The sequence below is a fragment of the Thalassophryne amazonica genome, chromosome 12 (genome assembly GCF_902500255.1).
Source record: "Thalassophryne amazonica chromosome 12, fThaAma1.1, whole genome shotgun sequence".
Lineage (NCBI taxonomy): Eukaryota > Metazoa > Chordata > Actinopteri > Batrachoidiformes > Batrachoididae > Thalassophryne > Thalassophryne amazonica.
The window spans coordinates 43,496,638-43,517,173 of NC_047114.1; the positions used below are offsets into that span (position 1 = coordinate 43,496,638).

At 39.7% G+C, this 20,536-nt stretch overlaps 1 protein-coding gene across 1 annotated transcript in view; it reads left to right on the top strand.

Annotated features, from left to right (window-relative positions):
* The first annotated feature begins 4,017 nt into the window (after positions 1 to 4,017).
* col6a1 (collagen, type VI, alpha 1) overlaps positions 4,018 to 20,536 on the top strand; it is a 102,639-nt gene continuing 86,120 nt past the window's right edge. Inside the window, exons 1-10 of the mRNA XM_034182703.1 lie at positions 4,018 to 4,297; positions 4,699 to 4,828; positions 13,588 to 13,788; positions 13,877 to 14,036; positions 15,719 to 15,832; positions 15,923 to 15,943; positions 18,645 to 18,665; positions 18,828 to 18,872; positions 19,003 to 19,056; positions 19,158 to 19,202. Of these exons, the coding sequence (XP_034038594.1) occupies positions 4,216 to 4,297; positions 4,699 to 4,828; positions 13,588 to 13,788; positions 13,877 to 14,036; positions 15,719 to 15,832; positions 15,923 to 15,943; positions 18,645 to 18,665; positions 18,828 to 18,872; positions 19,003 to 19,056; positions 19,158 to 19,202 (873 nt within the window). The 5' untranslated portion in view covers positions 4,018 to 4,215. The remainder of the gene's footprint in view (positions 4,298 to 4,698; positions 4,829 to 13,587; positions 13,789 to 13,876; positions 14,037 to 15,718; positions 15,833 to 15,922; positions 15,944 to 18,644; positions 18,666 to 18,827; positions 18,873 to 19,002; positions 19,057 to 19,157; positions 19,203 to 20,536) is intronic.

The following is a 20,536-nucleotide window of genomic DNA, read 5'->3' on the forward strand; positions in this document are numbered from 1 at the left end:
TTTTTAGTCACATAGCACTACTATTATCTGAACACTACTGTATTCAGCGACTTGGAAATGTTCAGGTATCCGTTCTGTTATTTATCTCAAGAAAACTGACTATCACTGATGTGTATTAATTGTGTTAATAATGATGATCATATTAATTTATCTTATTACTGATGGACTCTGAAAATTAAATCTGAAAGCCCACATGACAAGCACAACGTGACACAATTAGATGCTTCAACTGCATTGCCATTATGTAGAAAAATCACAATATTGTGTCACTGTCCAAATATTTATGGACCTGACTACTTCCATCAAATTCCAATGTTATTCTTTGTGAACAGAAGTCTATACATGGTCAAAATTAAACACAAATATAAAACACCCACTTTAATATCATATGACTAAATCAGCACTTGTGGCACAAACACTTTGTTTAAAAAGATTAATGAAATTCCCCAAACCTGGCAAACTGACAAATGCATTTCCAATGTTTTCTCTGTACCACTCTATCAGCAAGCTGTGACCGATAAAGCTGAAGTTGTTGTATGGACAGTCCCACCAATCACAGCCACCAAAGCACCATCAAAGTTGCCATACTGTAATAGTCTTGGTGGCTTCCCTCATCTCATTTAACCATACTTTGCTACACTTTTCCCATTATTTGATGGCTGACATAACAAAACTCTCTGGGATATTCTGTGATTTGGGAATATTTGTTTATTTACCAATGCAACATTTTTTTTTTTTTTTTTTTTTTTTATGTCAAATAAGGTTTGCTCAAAGGGGTAAATACTGATCATCAATAGTGGAACCATTCAATAAAAACAATTCCAGCTGTTTCACTCACTTACGAAAGCCTGAAGAATCTTTATCACCACATCCAAAGACTGTATTCTCTCACTTCTGCAGAATTTCTCAAATGTTTTCCAGCTGAGAGGAATGAGATTTGAGGGAATAGCTAAATTTACCATGAGAAAGACTTCATTATGTTCTTTTCATGTTTATCAGTTTCCAGATGTAGATTCTGGATCATTGTTTTTCTTTTGTTTTTACAATGTGATGGTGCATTTTATGACTATCGAAGGAACTTTTTTGTTGTACATACTCAACAAAAATATAAATGCAACACTTTTGGTTTTGCTCCCATTTTGTATGAGATGAACTCAAAGATCTAAAACTTTTTCCACATACACAATATCACCATTTCCCTCAAATATTGTTCACAAACCAGTCGAAATCTGTGATAGTGAGCACTTCTCCTTTGCTGAGATAATCCATCCCACCTCACAGGTGTGCCATATCAAGATGCTGATTAGACACCATGATTAGTGCACGTGTGCCTTAGACTGCCCACAATAAAAGGCCACTCTGAAAGGTGCAGTTTTATCACACAGCACAATGCCACAGATGTCGCAAGATTTGAGGGAGCGTGCAATTGGCATGCTGACAGCAGGAATGTCAACCAGAGCTGTTGCTCGTGTATTGAATGTTCATTTCTCTACCATAAGCTGTCTCCAAAGGCGTTTCAGAGAATTTGGCGGTACATCCAACCAGCCTCACAACCGCAGACCACGTGTAACCACACCAGCCCAGGACCTCCACATCCAGCATGTTCACCTCCAAGATCGTCTGAGACCAGCCACTCAGACAGCTGCTGAAACAATCGGTTTGCATAACCAAAGAATTTCTGCACAAACTGTCAGAAACCATCTCAGGGAAGCTCATCTGCATGCTCGTCGTCGTCATCGGGGTCTTGACCTGACTCCAGTTCTTCGTCGTAACCGACCTGAGTTGGCAAATGCTCACATTCGCTGGCATTTGGCACGTTGGAGAGGTGTTCTCTTCATGGATGATGCGAAGGAGATGTGTTGCACTGCATGAGGCAAATGGTGGTCACACCAGATACTGACTGGTATCCCCCCCCCCAATAAAACAAAACTGCACCTTTCAGAGTGGCCTTTTATTGTGGGCAGTCTAAGGCACACCTGTGCACTAATCATGGTGTCTAATCAGCATCTTGATATGGCACACCTGTGAGGTGGGATGGATTATCTCAGCAAAGGAGAAGTGCTCACTATCACAGATTTAGACTGGTTTGTGAACAATATTTGAGGGAAATGGTGATATTGTGTATGTGGAAAAAGTTTTAGATCTTTGAGTTCATCTCATACAAAATGGGAGCAAAACCAAAAGTGTTGCGTTTATATTTTTGTTGAGTATACATGGATACATACACAATGTATACAGTTTGTGCGGTACATTTAATTCTTCCTAATTAGTTACAGTTAGACCCAATCTAACCACTTGGAGCAGTGGGCAGCCATAGTCTTTTAGGAGGAATTTCTTTAAACTTGGTACAAGTCCTTGTTATAGGTGGGTAATATGCATATTATCATATTGCTTGAGTTGGGCCCATTTTCCCAGAGTTATGGCCCTTGATTAACAAATCTAGTCTCTGTCAGTTTTATCATTTGGTGCCTGCAATCTGAAATCAAATCCTCTTACATTTTTAGGAGGAATTTGTGAAACTTGGTACAAGTCCTTGCTTTAGGTTTGTATTATGCATATTATCATATCACTCAAGTTGGGTCTATTTCGTGACTTGCTGCTTGCATTCTGAAATCGACTCCTCACATATTTAGGATGAATTTCATTAAACTTGGTACAAGTCCTTGAAATGTTATCAGAATGTAGAAAGCCCTTGTACCAAAGCAGCATTTGCCAGCGGGGGATATTGTGCTCTCAGCACATGGAGGGAACCCACACAAACATGAGAACATGCAAACTTCACACAGAAAGGCCACAGATGGGAATCAATCCCATGACCTTCTTGCTGTGAGGCAACAGTGCTAACCACTAAGCCACTGTGCTGCCCCACTGCAAACATCCTGATGCATAATTCCAGGATTGTTCTACCTTGGCAGAGGCATGTGCCCTCTGAGTGCCCTGTTAGTTGGGTAATGTAATCCTGATGGTAGTTGATACTGAGATACTGTAGCCTCAAAGCGCTAGTTCCAGTTTGTGTTGGTGCAACTTTCTTGATTTATTTGTGCCTCCAAAGCTGCCAAAAATCCACTAGATTTACAAGGAAAGCGAGCTAATAAACACAGATCATTACCAGATGTCACCCTCCCCTTCTCTCCTTTCCAACCTCCCCCCCCCACCCCACTCTTACGCCCACCCCCCTGCTTCTCCACTCTGAGAAAGTTTTTCTCCCTTAAACAGTGAGCTCAGTGGAAAATGTGAGTGTGGGCCAGATCCTCTCTGTAGGCCCACAGTTGAAGAACACACATGTACGTACATAGCAACCGTGCAACATCTACCCACATCCACACCCTGCCAAACCAACACCCCTCCTCTCTCAAACCACTCCATCTGGAGCACTTGGTGGCGCTCTGTCTCCTCCTTTCTTACTGTAAGAAGGAAAAAATGGGGGGGGGGGGGTTCCCATGAAAAAAGGGGGGGGGGGGGTTCCCATGAAAAAGGAAAGAATTCCCGATCCCCTCCTCTGCCTTGCTTTTATGTTCAGGTCGTGTCTGCGCACCAAACCAGATGTACTGAAGCTCCACCCACACTATTCTTCCACAGAACAGGGGAACATTTCAAGAAAGAGAATACAAAATGTTTGCAAGATGTACGTCTGTTTTTCATTAAGCACAAGCACTGAATGTGCGTCCACTCAGTTTTGGGTTTCTGCGTGTGAAAATGAGTCCTTGTAATATTGCACATGTTCGCAAAATCACTTTCGCCCCCAGTTTTCTGCTGACACTTTTTTCAATAAATAAATAAAATAAAAATCAGAAATATAAGCTTTGATGTGTCGGGCAGCACTCTGCATCTTTCACCCTGCATCCTCCTCAGGCTGTTTATTCTCTGGCGTGGATGGAAGTGCTCCTTTTAAGGAATCGCGCAGATCATATCAACTTTTTTGGAGGGGGGGGCTGTGCGCGTGCTGGTCTGCCAAAGAAAGTGCGCGAACTCCTCCTCCTAATTTTCTTCCTCCTCCTTCTCCCTCGCCGCGCGCTCTGGTGCTCCTCCGCGCGCTCCCGGTCTCGTCTTGGTCAAGCTGCGGCGGAGCCGCTGGATCACCTAAAGTACACCGAATCTGTTTCGAGATACCGGGTTAGGGTCTGGAAAGGTTCTCTGTGGCGGGTTTTTATTTTCAGGGGAGCGGGGACTTGTGTTTTCTTTGTGTTTTCAGTTTAGGTTTTTAGCCGTATCATCATGGGGACTCTGAGGTGTCTCCTTGCGCTCTTGTGCGCCTTGGTCGGAGCGCAGACGCAGCTCCAGAGACCCAAATTTGCGGGTAAGTTCCTGTGCTGTTTGAAAAGATGCTACAGTTTTGTAGTATGTTGTATTAATGGCATGTTTGTATGTTCAATCGAGTCACAGGGCAGAGTTTGATAGTGCAGATGTGCGTAAAGGCGCGTCCAGATGAAATCAGAGCAGTAAGTGTGAGAGCAGTGTTGGTCTCAGACCTCTCAGTGCTGTGAATCATGTGAACACCTGAGACCTGCAGTCAGGGACTGACAGGTCACAGGTCTGTACCTGTTTGAACTGGCTTGATTTGGGTCTTTGTAGAGGGCCCCTGGTGACCTGTGGGGGCCCACTGTGCTGTAGACTGGATGGATGGATAGATGGATGGATGGATGGATTCTTCACAGATGGCTGTCACTGACTTTGTTTCTTTGTTTTTTTCGTGAGCAGAATGTCCTGTGGACCTTTTCTTTGTTCTGGATACATCTGAGAGTGTCGCCCTCAGACGAAAACCTCCCGGCTACTATATCGACCAGATCAAAAATTTCACTAAGACATTCATAGATGAACTGAAAGACACGTAAGACAGATACACACACACACACACACACACTGAGAGGGTGGGCGGGGTCTGTGATATTTAAGTATACCAGCTGTTTCCCAGGGGTCTTTCCATCGGCCACAGAAGTATAGTGTCAGTAGTCAGTGCTCAAGGTCAGAGGTCAAGGTCAGATTTCTGGCCCCAAGCTCATACATAGAAAAATGTCTGATTTTATTTAAATAAGCTTAGATATTTTGTCTTGATTGTTGAAAAGCCTGTAAAGCTTTTTTCTACATGTCTGATATTTTGAAGCATGTGCGTGGTGACCCTTTGCTCTCTCAGCACCGCTGATCTGCTTCTTATATTTGTCAGTATCCATGTGTTAATCAGAAAACACTGAGTGGTCACATGATTTGATGGGGAATGAAACCGAAGAAAACATGGCAACAACTCACACCAAAGCAAAATCCTTCAGAGGCAGTGATTCCCTGATGGGGAGGCACATGCATGGTTGCTAGTCTCATCAAAGTATCATATTTGTTCAATACTGCTTCATGAAACTTAGAATCTGCTGCCATGTTGGATGTGGAATGTTGGCCAACATAAAAGTCAGGTCATGCCTTGGTGGTGGACTTTACTGCATCCACCATACAATATCATGGCTTGGGATCCTAGACGGCAACCACCCAGGCAGGCAACTACCACCTCTCCAGAGAAGCACCTGTCTACTGCAGTCAGGCTAAATGTGAGCATTCCCTTGGCCTTCTTTAGCTCTTGGGGATCTTTAACACTGACACAACTACACGTTGGATCATGTTCAGAGAAACGTGTCACATAGCCAGAATGTCATAGCTGATGCTCCCTCACAATGCAAATGATACTTCTTATCTTAGTCTAAGTCATTGTTTCCCAATCCTGATCCTAATCAATCCAATTCCCAATCCAATCCTGGTCCTAATCAGAGCAGATCAGCTCAGTCAGGTGTGTTCAGATAATCAGCAGCTGACTGAGCTGATCTGCTCTGATCAGTTCAGGGACAAATAGAAAATGTTCAGTGATTTGGGTCCCAAGGACTAGGACTAGGAAACGCTGCTTTAAGTCAATCAAGTATAGCTGAGAACCAGAGGCTACTGTCTAGCGTTTCTTGAAAATTGAGTTGTTTCTTGAAAATTGAGCGTTTCTTGAAAATAGGTGGCAGGAATTCACTTTGTTTTCCATGTGGAACTAGGAACAGAAGGAAGCAGCCCCTACTAACTACATGTTGGGTAGAAGTTGCTGACTTACCTGTTTGATTTTTATATGCTCTAAATTCCAAAGATTTATTCTGTTTGAATTTCATATGTGACAGAGATTGCTTTTAACACAATGCACAAGATTGGATGGTGCAAAAAGTTTTGTTTTTTTTCACCCTAATATAACATGGTTTTGAATTAAGACTTCTCATAAAAATTGTTCACTGATTCAATTCATTATAAAGGCTTGGCAGATCTATAGGCAGGCAGGAGTGGTCAGCTGCTTGAAAGAATGGTTCCAAGCATGCAGCTGTGTTCCAATCTGTCAACAACAGGTCAGGACTTTCCGGATTTGTTAGTACTTGAACCTACTACCTACTATAAATTTATCAAGTCTCTCTTCTCAGTAAATATTTTTCTATGCTTTTAACATATATATTTAATGTTAATACACAGTGCATCTGGAGAGTATTCACAGTGCTACACTTTTTCCATATTTTATGTTGCAGCCTTATTCCTAAATGGATGAAATTCATTTTTTTTCCCTCAAAATTGTACACACAATACCCCATAATGTTAATATGATTTTTTTTTTTTTGGGGGGGGGGGGTTGCAAATACATTAAAAATAAAAAAAACTAAGAAATCACATGTACATAGGTATTTACAGCCTTTGCCATTAAGCTCAAAATTGAGCTCAGGTGCATCCTGTTTCCACTAATCATTCTGGAGATGTTCTACACACAATACCCCATAATGACAATGTGAAAAAAGTTGATCTTTTTTAGATTTTTGCAAGTATATTAATAATAATAAAATAAAAACTAAACTAGGAAGTCACACGTATATAAGTATTCACAGCCTTTGCCATTAAGAACAAATTTTAGCTCAGGTACATCCTGTTTCCACTGGACATCCTTGAGATGTTTCTACAGCTTAATTGGAGTTCACCTGGGGTAAATTCAGTTGCTTGAACATGATTTGGAAAGTCACACACCTGTCTACATATAAAGCCCCACAGTTGACAGTACATGACAGAGCACAAACCAAGCATGCAGTCAAAGGAATTGTCTGTAGATCTCAGAAACAGGATTGTGTTGAGACACAAATCTGGAGAAGGGTACAGAAACATTTCTGCTGCTTTGAAGGTTCCAATGAGCACAGTGGCCTCCATCATACATAAATGGAGGATGCTCAGATTCACCAGGACTCTTCCTAGAGCTGGCTGCCTGTCTAAACTGAGTGAACAGGGAAGAAGGGCCTTAGTCAGGGAGGTGACCAAGAACCCGATAGTCACTCTGTCAGAGCTCCAGTATTCCTTTGTGGAGAGAGGAGAACCTTCCAGAAGAACAAGCATCTCTGCAGCAATCCACTAATCAGGCCTGTATGGTAGAGTGGCCAGATAGAAGCCACTCCTTAGTAAAAGGCACATGGCAGCCTGCCTTGAGTTTCCCAAAAGGCACCTAAAGGCCTCTCAGACCATGAGAAACAAAATTTTCTGGTCTGATGAGACAAAGATTGAACTCTTTGGAGTGAATGCCAGGAATTGTGTGGAGGAAACCAGGCACCATCCATACAGTGATGCATGGTGGTGGCAGCATCATGCTGTGGGGACATTTTTCAGAGGCAGGAACTGGGAGACGAGTCGGGATTGAGGGAAAGGTGAATGCAGCAATCTACAGAGACATCCTGGATGAAAACCTGCTCCAGAGCGCTTTTGACCTCAGACTAGGGCTACGGTTCATCTTTCAGCAGGACAATGACTCGAAGCACAAGGCCAAGATATCAAAGGAATGGCTTAATGGCAACTGTGTGAATGTCCTTGAGTGGCCCAGCCAGAACCCAGACCTGAATTTGATTGAACATCTCTGGAGAGCTTCCCATCCAACCTGATGGAGCTTGAGAGGTGCTGCAAAGAGGAATGGGCAAAACTACCCAAAGATAGGTGAACCAAACTTGTGGCATTATATTCAAGAAGATGTGAGGCTGTAATTGGTGCCAAAGGTGCATCAGCAAAGTATTGAGCAAAGGCTATGATACTTATTATGTACATGTGATTTTTTTTTAAAATAAATTTGCAAAAACAACAACAAAAAAAAAACATTTTCCATGTTGTCATTATGGGGTGTTGTGGGTAGAATTTTGAGGGGAAAAATTTATATGGTCCATTTATTTATTAAGCCTGTAACATAACAAAATGTGGAAAAAGTGTGAATACTTTCCAAATGCATTGTCAACTCATTTTAGGCATAAATATAAAAAATATCTGGGAAACACCTGAATATACAGAAGATAGGAACTTTGAACCCGCTTTTCTAAAAACTTGAAATCTGTGGGATAGTAGACTCTGGTTCTCACCTACTCAGATGACACAAAGTCATTGCAGTGGTACCCAAGGATTCAACAAAGAGACCGAGTACCAAAGGCATCCAGTCATTGCCTCAATATCACTTGGTATTATCAGTTATCAAGTTGTTTTACCAATGAATATGGCTTTATACACAATTCAGAAAACCATACACCCTTTGTGTATAAAGCCATATTCATTGGTAAAACAACTTGATAACGATTTTATCATATACCTACATATAAATGATAAATGCACGCAGAACACAATGGGCGTGCTCTCCCTTCGCTCACTGCCTCTGGGGGTACGGATGCGGGACCCGCAAAGAATCGAAGTCATGGCCACAGAGCTCTGCGGCTGCATTACCAAGACCATGCAGCAGGCGCTGCGCATCAAAACAGCGAGCGTATTCTCTGGACCTGAATGCTGCATGCAGCTCGGCACAGCAGACGGGGGGCCGGTGTGAGTGGCCCGCTGCGGCGCTTACCGAGCTCGCGCATCGGAAAAAGTGAGAGCAATTGTGGTGATGCTGACCGGTGTCACGTACAATTCTTTCCGCCTCGCTTAGGAAACAGCGCTTGGAACTTGAGGTTGATGGATGATGAAAGAAGCAAAACACCTTCGCAATTTACGTTGATATTTTGATGAATTTGTGTTGATTTCTTCATTTACAGCAGCTTCATTAAACAAATGTACTCGAATGATTATCAGCACGACGGCGAGCTTACAGGCTAACCTTCGCTAACACTAGAAGACAGTTGCCAGTTATGGCTTCTGAAACAAGGGAGAGAAAAAAACAGCACAGTTCAGCTGAAGCATTAGTAAACGTACATGACACCGGTGGGAAATACACACGTGGAACAAGAGGTGAAGCTCTTAACAGACAGAATATTTTTCGTCCACTAATGCTTCAGCTGAACTGTGCTTTCATTTTTTTTTTTCTCCCTTGTTTCAGAAGCCATAACTAGCAACTGTCTTCTAGTGTTAGCGGAGGTTAGCCTGTAAGCTCACCGTCGTGCTGATAATCATTCGAGTACATTTGTTTAATGAAGCTGCTGTAAAGGAAGAAATTAATCAAAATATCGACATAAATTGCGAAGATGTTTTGCTTCTTTCATCAAATATCCACCTCAAGTTCCAAGCGCTGTTTTCTAAGCGAGGCGGAAAGAATTGTATGTGACACCTGATTAGCTGATTACTCAGGTGGTATGAAAAATATTACGCGTCCGCGAAAAGGGTGTATTGCTATTTATTCTTTAGTGTTTTATCCAATCATATTGGCGTATCATTTATAGGTATATGATAATATGATAAACCTTGGGCAGAGGTGGTTAAGTTCATCATATTGTACTGATTTTTAGAGATAAAACTTTAAACTGTCAATTATAATTTGCCATTTATTTGATAAAATTAAAATAATTTATCAGGAAACAACATGATCTGATTTATATACACTGGGCAGCTCAAACAACCACTAAGGGTTGCTAAATGTAGTTATCTTTGTCCAACTTGTAGGGGGGTGGTAAATGTCCACATCAGGATTATGAATTTTGAATGATTTATGGCCATGAATGGGGAGTGTACCAACTTTTAGAATGGTCATATGTCAGGTACACGCACTAACATCAGCCCACATATGAAGGAAATCCAGTGCGAAAACGAGCTGAAAATTAATTTTTTATTTATACAAAATTTTCAAAGTGCAATCTATTAAAATGTGTATCATGACATACGTTTTGGATAAATTAATAATAACCTGGTTTTAAATGCTTTTTCATCAAATATAGACTGGTTTAAAGTGGTGGGTTTGTTTAAAGCTGTTTTAAAGAGGAATTGAAATGTGTGAAACCAGATATTAGCTAGCTGTTTTGGACTGATTTTAAACAGCCCTGAATCAATATCAGTCTGGATTAAACAGCATTGGCAGTGTCTTTTTTATTTTTATTTTTTAAGATAAGTTAACTGTGCAAATATCAGATAATGGATTGATGGCTTATTTGGATGGATTGTCAATATCCAAGGCTGCAACAAACAATTCTTTTCATGATCAATCATTCAATAAAAACAGATTCATCAAATCAATTAGCTGTTAGGTCCATAAGATGTCCTAAGTGGTAACAAATATCAATCAATGTTTTCCACAGTACAAGATGATGCCTTCAAATATCTTATTTTGTCCATAACACAGAGATACTCAGTTTACTACTAGATAGGAGTAAATAAACTTGTAAAATAAACCAGAAAGTATTCACATTTAAGAAGCTGAAATCAGAAATTCTGGATATTAATATACTAAAAATGAGTGTCGTCAAAATAGGGGTCGATTAATTTAATTGTCAAATAATAATTGGTTAATTGATTGTGTTTGCAGTTAGTTATCCAAATGAATATGTGGATTTTAAAACGTGATGAAGATTATATACACTCAACAAAAATATAAACGCAACACTTTTGGTTTTGCTCCCATTTTGTATGAGATGAACTCAAAGATCTAAAACTTGCATGCAGATGAGCTTCCCTGAGACGGTTTCTGACAGTTTGTGCAGAAATTCTTTGGTTATGCAAACCGATTGTTTCAGCAGCTGTCCGAGTGGCTGGTCTCAGACGATCTTGGAGGTGAACATGCTGGATGTGGAGGTCCTGGGCTTGTGTGGTTACACGTGGTCTGCGGTTGTGAGGCTGGTTGGATGTACTGCCAAATTCTCTGAAACGCCTTTGGAGATGGCTTATGGTAGAGACATGAACATTCAATACACGAGCAACAGCTCTGGTTGACATTCCTGCTGTCAGCATGCCAATTGCACGCTCCCTCAAATCTTGCGACATCTGTGGCATTGTGCTGTGTGATAAAACTGCACCTTTCAGAGTGGCCTTTTATTGTGGGCAGTCTAAGGCACACCTGTGCACTAATCATGGTGTCTAATCAGCATCTTGATATGGCACACCTGTGAGGTGGGATGGATTATCTCAGCAAAGGAGAAGTGCTCACTATCACAGATTTAGACTGGTTTGTGAACAGTATTTGAGGGAAATGATGATATTGTGTATGTGGAAAAAATTTTAGATCTTTGAGTTCATCTCATACAGAATGGGAGCAAAACCAAAAGTGTTGCGTTTATATTTTTGTTGAGTGTGTGTATATATATATATATATACGAGGTCTGTCCATAAAGTATAGGTCCTTTTTATTTTTTTCAAAAACTATATGGATTTCATTCATATGTTTTTACGTCAGACATGCTTGAACCCTCGTGCGCATGCGTGAGTTTTTCCACGCCTGTCGGTGACGTCATTCGCCTGTGAGCACTCCTTGTGGGAGGAGTCGTCCAGCCCCTCGTCGGAATTCCTTTGTCTGAGAAGTTGCTGAGAGACTGGCGTTTTGTTTGATCAAAATTTTTTCTAAACCTGTGAGACACATCGAAGTGGACATGGTTCGAAAAATTAAGATGGTTTTCAGTGAAAATTTTAACAGCTGATGAGAGATTTTGAGGTGACACTGTCGCTTTAAGGACTTCCCACAGTGTGAGACGTCGCACAGCGCTCTCAGGCGGCGTCATCAGCCTGTTTCAAGCTGAAAACCTCCACATTTCAGGCTCTATTGATCCAGGACGTCGTGAGAGAACAGAGAACTTTCAGAAGAAGTCGGCTTCAGCATTTTATCCAGATATTCCACTGTTAAAGGAGATTTTTTAAATGAAAGACGTGCGGACGGATCCGCGCGTCGGCTTGCAGCCGCCGCGACGCTCCGCCACAGGAAAAACACCTCTGTTGGAAGCCTTAAGGACAAGTTGGAACATATCCAGCTGTTAAACAATTTCTCATATACTCACTCCACTGAAAGCCATCAAAAGCCGCCTGGATTTTACAAATCGTTATCAACACGGAGGTGTTTTTCCTGTGCCGCCGCACCGCGCCGGCTGCGTCCCGACACGCGGACCCATCCGCACGTCTTTCATTAAAAACACGTAAATGGCAACGCCGAAAACCAACATTGAATGCCCATAGCCTTCGATCCCTCATGCGCCACTGCATAAAAAACCAACATCATTGTGTAAAGGATCTTGCCACGTGGGCTCAGGAACACTTCAGAAAACCATTGTCAGTTAACACAGTTCGTCGCTACATCTACAAGTGCAAGTTAAAACTCTACCATGCAAAGCAAAAGCCATACATCAACAACATCCAGAAACGCCGCCCCCTTCTCTGGGCCAGAGCTCATTTGAAATGGACAGATGCAAAGTGGAAAAGTGTGTTGTGGTCTGATGAGTCCACATTTCAAATTGTTTTTGGAAATCATGGACGTCGTGTCCTCTGGACTAAAGAGGGAAAAGACCATCCAGATTGTTACCAGCACAAAGTTCAAAAGCCAGCGTCTGTGATAGTATGGGGGTGTGTTATAGTGCCCATGGCATGGACAACTTACACATCTGTGATGGCACCATCAATGCCGAAAGTTACATCCAGGTTTTGGAGCAACACATGCTGCCATCCAAGCAATGTAATTTTCAGGAACGTCCCTGCTTATTTCAGCAAGACAATGCCAAGCCACATTCTGCACGTGTTACAACAGCATGGCTTTGTAGTAAAAGAGTGCAGGTACTAGACTGGCCTGCCTGCAGTCCAGACCTGTCGCCCATTGAAAATGTGTGGCACATTATGAAGCGCCAAATACGACAATGGAGGCCCCGAACAACTGAAGTCGTACATCAAGCAAGAATTGGAAAGAATTCCACCTACAAAGCTTCAACAATTAGTGTCCTCATTTCGCAAATGCTTATTGAGTGTTGTTAGAAGGAAAGGTGATGTAAAACAGTGGTAAGCATACCACTGTCCCAGCTTTTTTGAAACATGTTGCAGGCATCCATTTCAAAATGAGCAAATATTTGCACAAAAACAATAAAGTTTATCAGTTTGAACATTAAATATCTTGTCTTTGTGGTGTATTCAAATGACTATAGGTTGAAGAGGATTTGCAAATCATTATATTCTGTTTTTATTTACATTTTACACAACGTCCCAACTTCATTGGATTTGGGGTTGTGTGTGTGTGTGTGTGTGTATATATATATATATATATATATATATATATATATATATATATATATATATATATATATATATATATATATATATATCTGTGTCTGTGTGTTACTTGCTGCCCTTGTGGTTTGGCTAAGAGGAATTCTTTTTCTGCAATATTTTTAATGTTTATTTGCCTAGGCGCCACCGTTGTGATCGCTACCTGACGTGGAACTCAGGAGCGCTGCACTACAGTGACGAAATCATCCTTGTGCGAGAGCTGAGTGATATAAGCACCAGTCGGCAAGCTCTGAAGAACGACATCGATACCATCAGTTTTATTGGCAAAGGCACTTACACGGACTGTGCCATTAAGAGGGGCCTGGCTGAGCTGCTCACAGGGTGACCAACACACACAACCATATTTATTACACACACATGGAAAAACAAAGGCTCAGTTGCTCACAGATGTGTTTGTCCTTGTATGCAGGGGCTCCCATTACCACGATAACAAGTACATAGTGGTAGTGACTGATGGTCATCCAATTACTGGTTATAAGGAGCCATGTGGGGGCTTGCAGGAGGCTGCACATGAAGCAGCACTACACCGGGTCAAAGTGTTTGCTGTTGCTATTAAACCTGACCAGGAGGTATCACACTTTTTTTTTTTTTTTAACAACATGACATAAAACCTCATATTTTGCATCTTGTTTATGTCCATTACATGTGTATATGTCAAAATAATTGTACTTCCAATTACAAAATGTGTACCAACTAAAGATTCAGTTATCAACAATACAGCCAAGTCTTTTTTTTTTTTTGCCCCGGCATGAAAAGTGCCCGCTTTTCGTATTTTTAATCTTCCCCTTCTCCTAACTCTAACCCTAACCGTAGCATAAGTGTGTACCTTCCCTAAATGTTAACCATGACCCCGACCCCCCCATTCACCCCACATTTTGTGCCCCGTCACAAAAAACACCCCAAAACATAGTGGATAAAAAGAAGAAATCAATGTCTTGTAGAATTAATAATAAAAACAATAACACAACAAACTTTATTTGTATAGCGCTTTCTGCTTTATGCATTTAAATATATTTTTAACAATTAAATTAACTGCAACTGTTAGTTTTTAATTAATTTATACTTAACAGAACATAAAATGTTATACAGAGTGACCCCCCCCCCCCCCCCCCCCCCCCCAAAAAAAACCCAGAACCCATAAAAATTGTAATAAACCCTACAAAGGTCCAGCAAATTTCTTGAAATGCCTTGAAATTTGCTGGACTTAAACCGCAGTCTGTGTGCGATCATTCCCCAAGGTTCCAATTAATTTGTTTGCTTCGCATAAAAGTCATGTTCTTTCAAAATTGTGCTCCAAATGGTATGATTTGTTATTGAAATAGACCTCTAGGTAAAATATCTAACAAGATATGTTGGGACATGTTGGGGAAGATGAAATTTGCTGAACCTTTGTAGGATTTATTACAATTTTATGGGTTCTGTGTGTTTTTTGTTGTTTTTTTTTTGGTCACTCTGTATTTACTTAATCTAGTTATGTCAACCAGCCCCACAAAACCTGGTTGTTTAAATGTGAAACCAAGTTAAAACAAACTGTGATAATTAATTGTGTATTATGTTTCCCATCTAAACAACCCATGTTTTGCGGGACCACTTGATGTACCACAAGTAAATTTAATATTCCATTTTTTTTTCTAGAGTGATATGTAAATAAAACAGATGTTTTTTCTGACTGAACACATATATTGTTAAATAAAATGCAATATGTACAGAGGAGGAACTTGTCCGCGTTAGGACGCGTTACCTGTCCAAGCTTTGCCGCCAGTGGTTTGTATCTTCCTGTTCACTGGCTGTGTGGCCCGCAGTAAGGGCCTTCCCCTCAGTTTGGGAACCACTGTCATGTAGAAACTCCATGGAGTGTGTTCATAATGAAGTTTAAGCTTCATAGAAGTCTGGAATGTGTCTGTGAAGTCTAACATAAAGAAGACTAGACGGCTTTGGCAGAAATGATGTAAACAATACAGAATAAGAACACACTCAGACAGTGCACACTTTTGCCAATGTTCCAAATTTGTTATGTTAGTAAGTGAAAGTGTTTAGAAACTGTTCATCTGGCTCCGTATGTGCACTGATATACAACGAGCATCAGACAATTCTGCTGACTGGCTTTTAGTGAATACATGCAGATCAATGCAAAACGTGCTTTAATCCCTTTGAAGGTCGTAAGTAACGTCAACGAAATATGCTTTAAGATCTCGGCATTGTCAGTTAGTCATATATGCCGGTGTTGATGTTTGTGTTTTTGTCTCACCAGGACACCCGTCTGCAAATCATCGCCACAAACAAGGACTACAGACAAAACTTCACTGCTGCAGACTCAGCCAGATCCACCCAGATGGAAACCATTCGAACCATTATTGACATGATTGTATGTATCCTCGTCTCTTTTTACATCAGTCAAAACAGAACAAAATGTGAAATTAAACTATATATTTTTGTTTCCTCCTCTTCTTTGCAGACAAATGAGACCATGGATGTGGTATGTCTTTTTTAAGTTACCTTGAATGAAAATAATTTAAGTTCTTTTGTTTGTGTTTGTTTGTTAGTTTGTTAGTTTGTTTGTTTGTTTGTTTGTTTGTTTGTATGGTGCTGATTATTGAAAGGAAAAATGTCAGGGAAACATACATATTACAACATAGAAATGTAATTTACATTTAAAAAAATTCCCAGAATAAGTGCATATACATAACTACACACATTTTAAATATTAAATATTTTTAACAATTTTGTGTCAGAACTATATAAAATTTAAATAATTCAAAACCGTTCCATGCTGGCTACATGATACAGGGCATGAAATTTTCAGAACCAAATTATTCAGCAGCTATAAATGAGTGCACTTATTACAGTACACACCATTACCAAGTTCCGCACTTCGTCTCATAATATTTAACAAACATTTTAGAAATTCCCGGCTCCTATTTAAGGAGGGCCTAATTATCACTCAGTGTAATTTCAGTAACAATAAACTGCTATATTGGGCAGCACAGTGGATTAGTGGTTAGCACTGTTTCCTCACAGCAAGAAGGTCGTGGGTTTGATTCCCACCTGAGGCCTTTCTGTGTGGAGTTTGCATGTTCTCCCTGTGTTTGCGTGGGTTCCCTCCAGGTGCTCTGGCTTCCTCCTACTTCCAAAGACTTGCAGGTTCGGTGGATTGAAAATACTTTAAATTGACTGTAGGTGTGAATGCGTTTGTCTGTCTATATGTGGCCCTGCGATAGACTGGCGCCCTGTCCAGGGTGTACCCCGCCTCATGCCCTATGACTGATGGTATGACTGTGAACCTTAATTGGAGTAAGCACGTATAGAAGATGGATAGAAATTGCTATATCAACAATAAAATAAAATAGTCATTCATTCTACTGACTTTTTATTTTATTTATTTTTTTATTTTATGGCTATACACTGTGAACTATGTCGAGTTTCTCACTGTGGTACTTTTATTAAAATCCTATCCTGAAGGGAGCAGGTTTCTTTGTACACATGCTTGATTGATACATAACAAAATGTACAAACCAATCAGTGTCTGTGAGCGTGGCTTGATGGGGGATGCACATGTAGTCCCTTCTCAGCAGTTTTTTTTAGTTTATTAAGTTTAATCAGAACTTTGCAACAAAATAAAACAAAACAAAACTGTAGGTAGAAGCAAGGCTTATATACACCTACCCCTTTTACCTCAGCAACTTTTACTTATCACAACAAAACCAAAACAAAACAAAGTGACCAGAACAGCAAACACAGACATCTTAAAATAATCAATAAACTCAAATTCCTCATCATATTACAAAATTAATAACTTAATTGTCCATACATTAACCAACAGCTTAACAGTTTAATGAACTGTTTTGTTGTTGTTGTTGTTGTTGTTAAAGCTATATCAAACAAACAAAAAAAAGCAATATTTGTAAACAATTATCTTTATATGCTATGTTTAATTTCTACTGGCTCCACCCCAGATTTATCCGTATCTGTTCCAGTGCATTTTTATGCTTTACACCAAGAAACAGATGGGGACAAAAATATACCCACTCCACTGAAATAACAAACTAGTTTAAATATTTAATGTAATACAAAATACAAAAATAATTGTGATATAAATTATGTTAGCTTTCATTCTAAATGAGAACAGCGCAGAATGATTCAGTCCCTGGGCTAGCATTACGGGTTAGCCATGTAGCCAAATACATAGTCAAATATGTAGCCACATAGCTAAGAGCTACTTTTAGCCACAATGGGTCAGAAAAATGTTATAGTCATACATAGTTCATGTGTTCATTGGTATGATTTACATATACACTGCGTAGCTCAAGAAAACGAATTGTGGCTAAAGAGAAAATACATAATTTCCCTATATTGGCTAAGCATTTAAATGTCATAGTGTTAGCGCAGTCTTATGTGGCATCTTTTTCTGACATTCAAAATATTTTCTGTCTAATTCACTAGTCACAGTTTTAATCCAATCACATATGATTTGGCAGTTCAGGAAACCAGAATTAAAATTTCTCTATGATACACTAAAATAAATATGTAAAACACTGCAACAGAACAAATTATTGTCTTCTTCTTGTTCTTCTTCTTGGAGTAGTTAAATTGAATTAAATTATGATTCTTTTCTTTGTTTGAAGAACGCAAAAAGTATAGTATACTTTGGCGAATCTCACGGGTCCTCTCGGACTCACGGATTTTGAAGTGCATTCCCGCAAAATCTGTGAGATTTTAGCGTAGTTCCAGTGTCAAATCATCAAATGTACTAGGCAATGCGGTATTTTTGTTAATACCCTTGAATTAAAGTTAAAAGTGTACAATATAAACACATCTTGATTGTGTACAGAAGCAAAATCACAGTGGCCCAGTGTGGACCTGACTGTAACTGCTGAAAATCAACAGGGGACAAAGAAGGGAAACAAAAACTGCCACTGACATTATGTTAACTGTGATATTCACCTTCACTATAAAAGCACCTAAAATATTCACATGTTAAACAGTCCATCAATCAGATTATATAGATTATATAGACTGGGCCCATTTACTTTGTAGATATCAGGTGGGTTCCTTTGTTGCCAAACTACGTCTCCTTGTTAAAAACAGTTCTTCTGTTAATTTGCTTCTTAGCCCTGTGTACTGACAGTACTTTTCTTTTGTAACCTGTTGCTGATTGTACTTTTTTCTTTTCTTTTCAGTGTTGTACGTATGACTGCCATGTAAGTATCAGTTTTTCTCTTTTTTGTTGCTGCTAATTGAAATGTATTTCTAATCTTATTTATTAATTATTGTTGTTGTTATTATTATTATTAGTATTATTGTTATTATGATTATTACTTTACACATATATCACTGGTTCTGTTTTGTTGTCTTGTATGTAGGCTCAGGGAGGCCCCAAAGGACCAGATGGAGATCCTGGCTCTAAGGTATAATATGAAGACAATCAATGTGACAAAGTTACAGATTTTTAATTTCTTAAATAACGCTGTGGAATGTCTTTCAGGAACTCTGCAGCATTATTAAACTTCTGAATGTTGTTTTATTTCTTCTCTACAGGGAGAAACAGGCAGACCAGGGATGCCAGGAGAAAAAGGTGATATCGGTGACGTGGTAAGTGCTTTAAACCTTGGCACACAGTAGTCATTACATCTCCTTGAATTGAATGCTTGAATTGGAGTCCACTAACAATTATTTCTTTAACTGTGTTACAGGGCAGCCCTGGTGATCCTGGTCCTGTTGGTTACAGTGGGATGAAGGTATAGTGTTTTCATGAGATATGATGGTTTTAAAGTCATGCATTGTGTAGCGTAAAATCAGAGAAGTACTGAAAGGTAAATTAACCAAGCATAGTTCTGTAAAGACAACACGTGAGGAATAGCTTTTTGATGATTCATAAAATTGACATTTACTTTTTGTTGATGTGTAGTTACAAGAGAGTACCTTTTATTTTTGTGGTATATCACAAAAATACATCAAACTTTTTTGCTAGTAAATTGCTTATTTTGTGGCGATTCCATGCCAAATATAGAGATTTCATATCCATGACATGTTGCAAATGACATGAAGGACGAAGTGTGCGCATAAGGTTTGAAGGTCACGTTGCAATCAATGTAAATTGGGAGCTCTGAATTTCTGTGTAACACCAAGATAAAACATTTTTAATAAAGCTATGATAACAAGTAACGTACAGACCTACTGGCTGTGTTTTTCTAATTCTGGGTGGTTAGGTAATATCAGAATATGTAGTTAGCAGAACAATATTTGAATATGTAACCCAAAATGTATATTGATGAAGTGTTAATCACATCAGTTACATACCAACATGTGATACAGTAAATAACAAGACTCTGGTAGTCTTAGTTTTGGAGTTATTGTGTCTGAAAGAATGTAGATACACTCACTGACTCACCCAGATTACTGGGACACAAGCCATGATAACCACTTAGAAAATGTTAGCCTCCCCACTTACTCATTTTGACAAAACCATTAAAAACATTGTAAATGTAACTCATGTTATCTTTAGCAAATGACCTATCTGACGTTACCTGACCTGTCACTCAGATATACAGCAAACATTTGTGTGAAATTTAAACAAATTTTATCCTGAATTGTTTGCAGTGGGATCTCTGGTGGCCTATGTTTATGAGTTGTGTCACTGCCTTTATGATTTTATTTTATATTGTCACAATCAACATTCTACAGTATTTCTTTAGCTCTGTGAAGCTAACATTAGCATATGTAGTGAGCAGTACCCTTCGACCCTCGAATGACAACCTGAGTGTCAGTGTGCACATTGTCTTATCGCAATTTTTGTCCGTGTCGTTCAAAACTACTAATGTAAATACAAGATTCTTCAGCTTTGTAAAACTTTGCAAAACCTTAAAATTGTTAGGATGGCCTAAGCAGTGGGTCACCCCTTTGAGTCTGGTCTGCTTGAGGTTTCTTCCTCAATATCACCAGAGGGAGTTTTTCCTCACCACTGTCGCCTGTGTGCTTGCTCTATGGGTTGGTAAGGTTAGACTTTACTTGTGTGAAGCACCTTGTGGCAGGATGTTCTGTTTAAGCAAAAACTATGTCTGATGTTTTATGT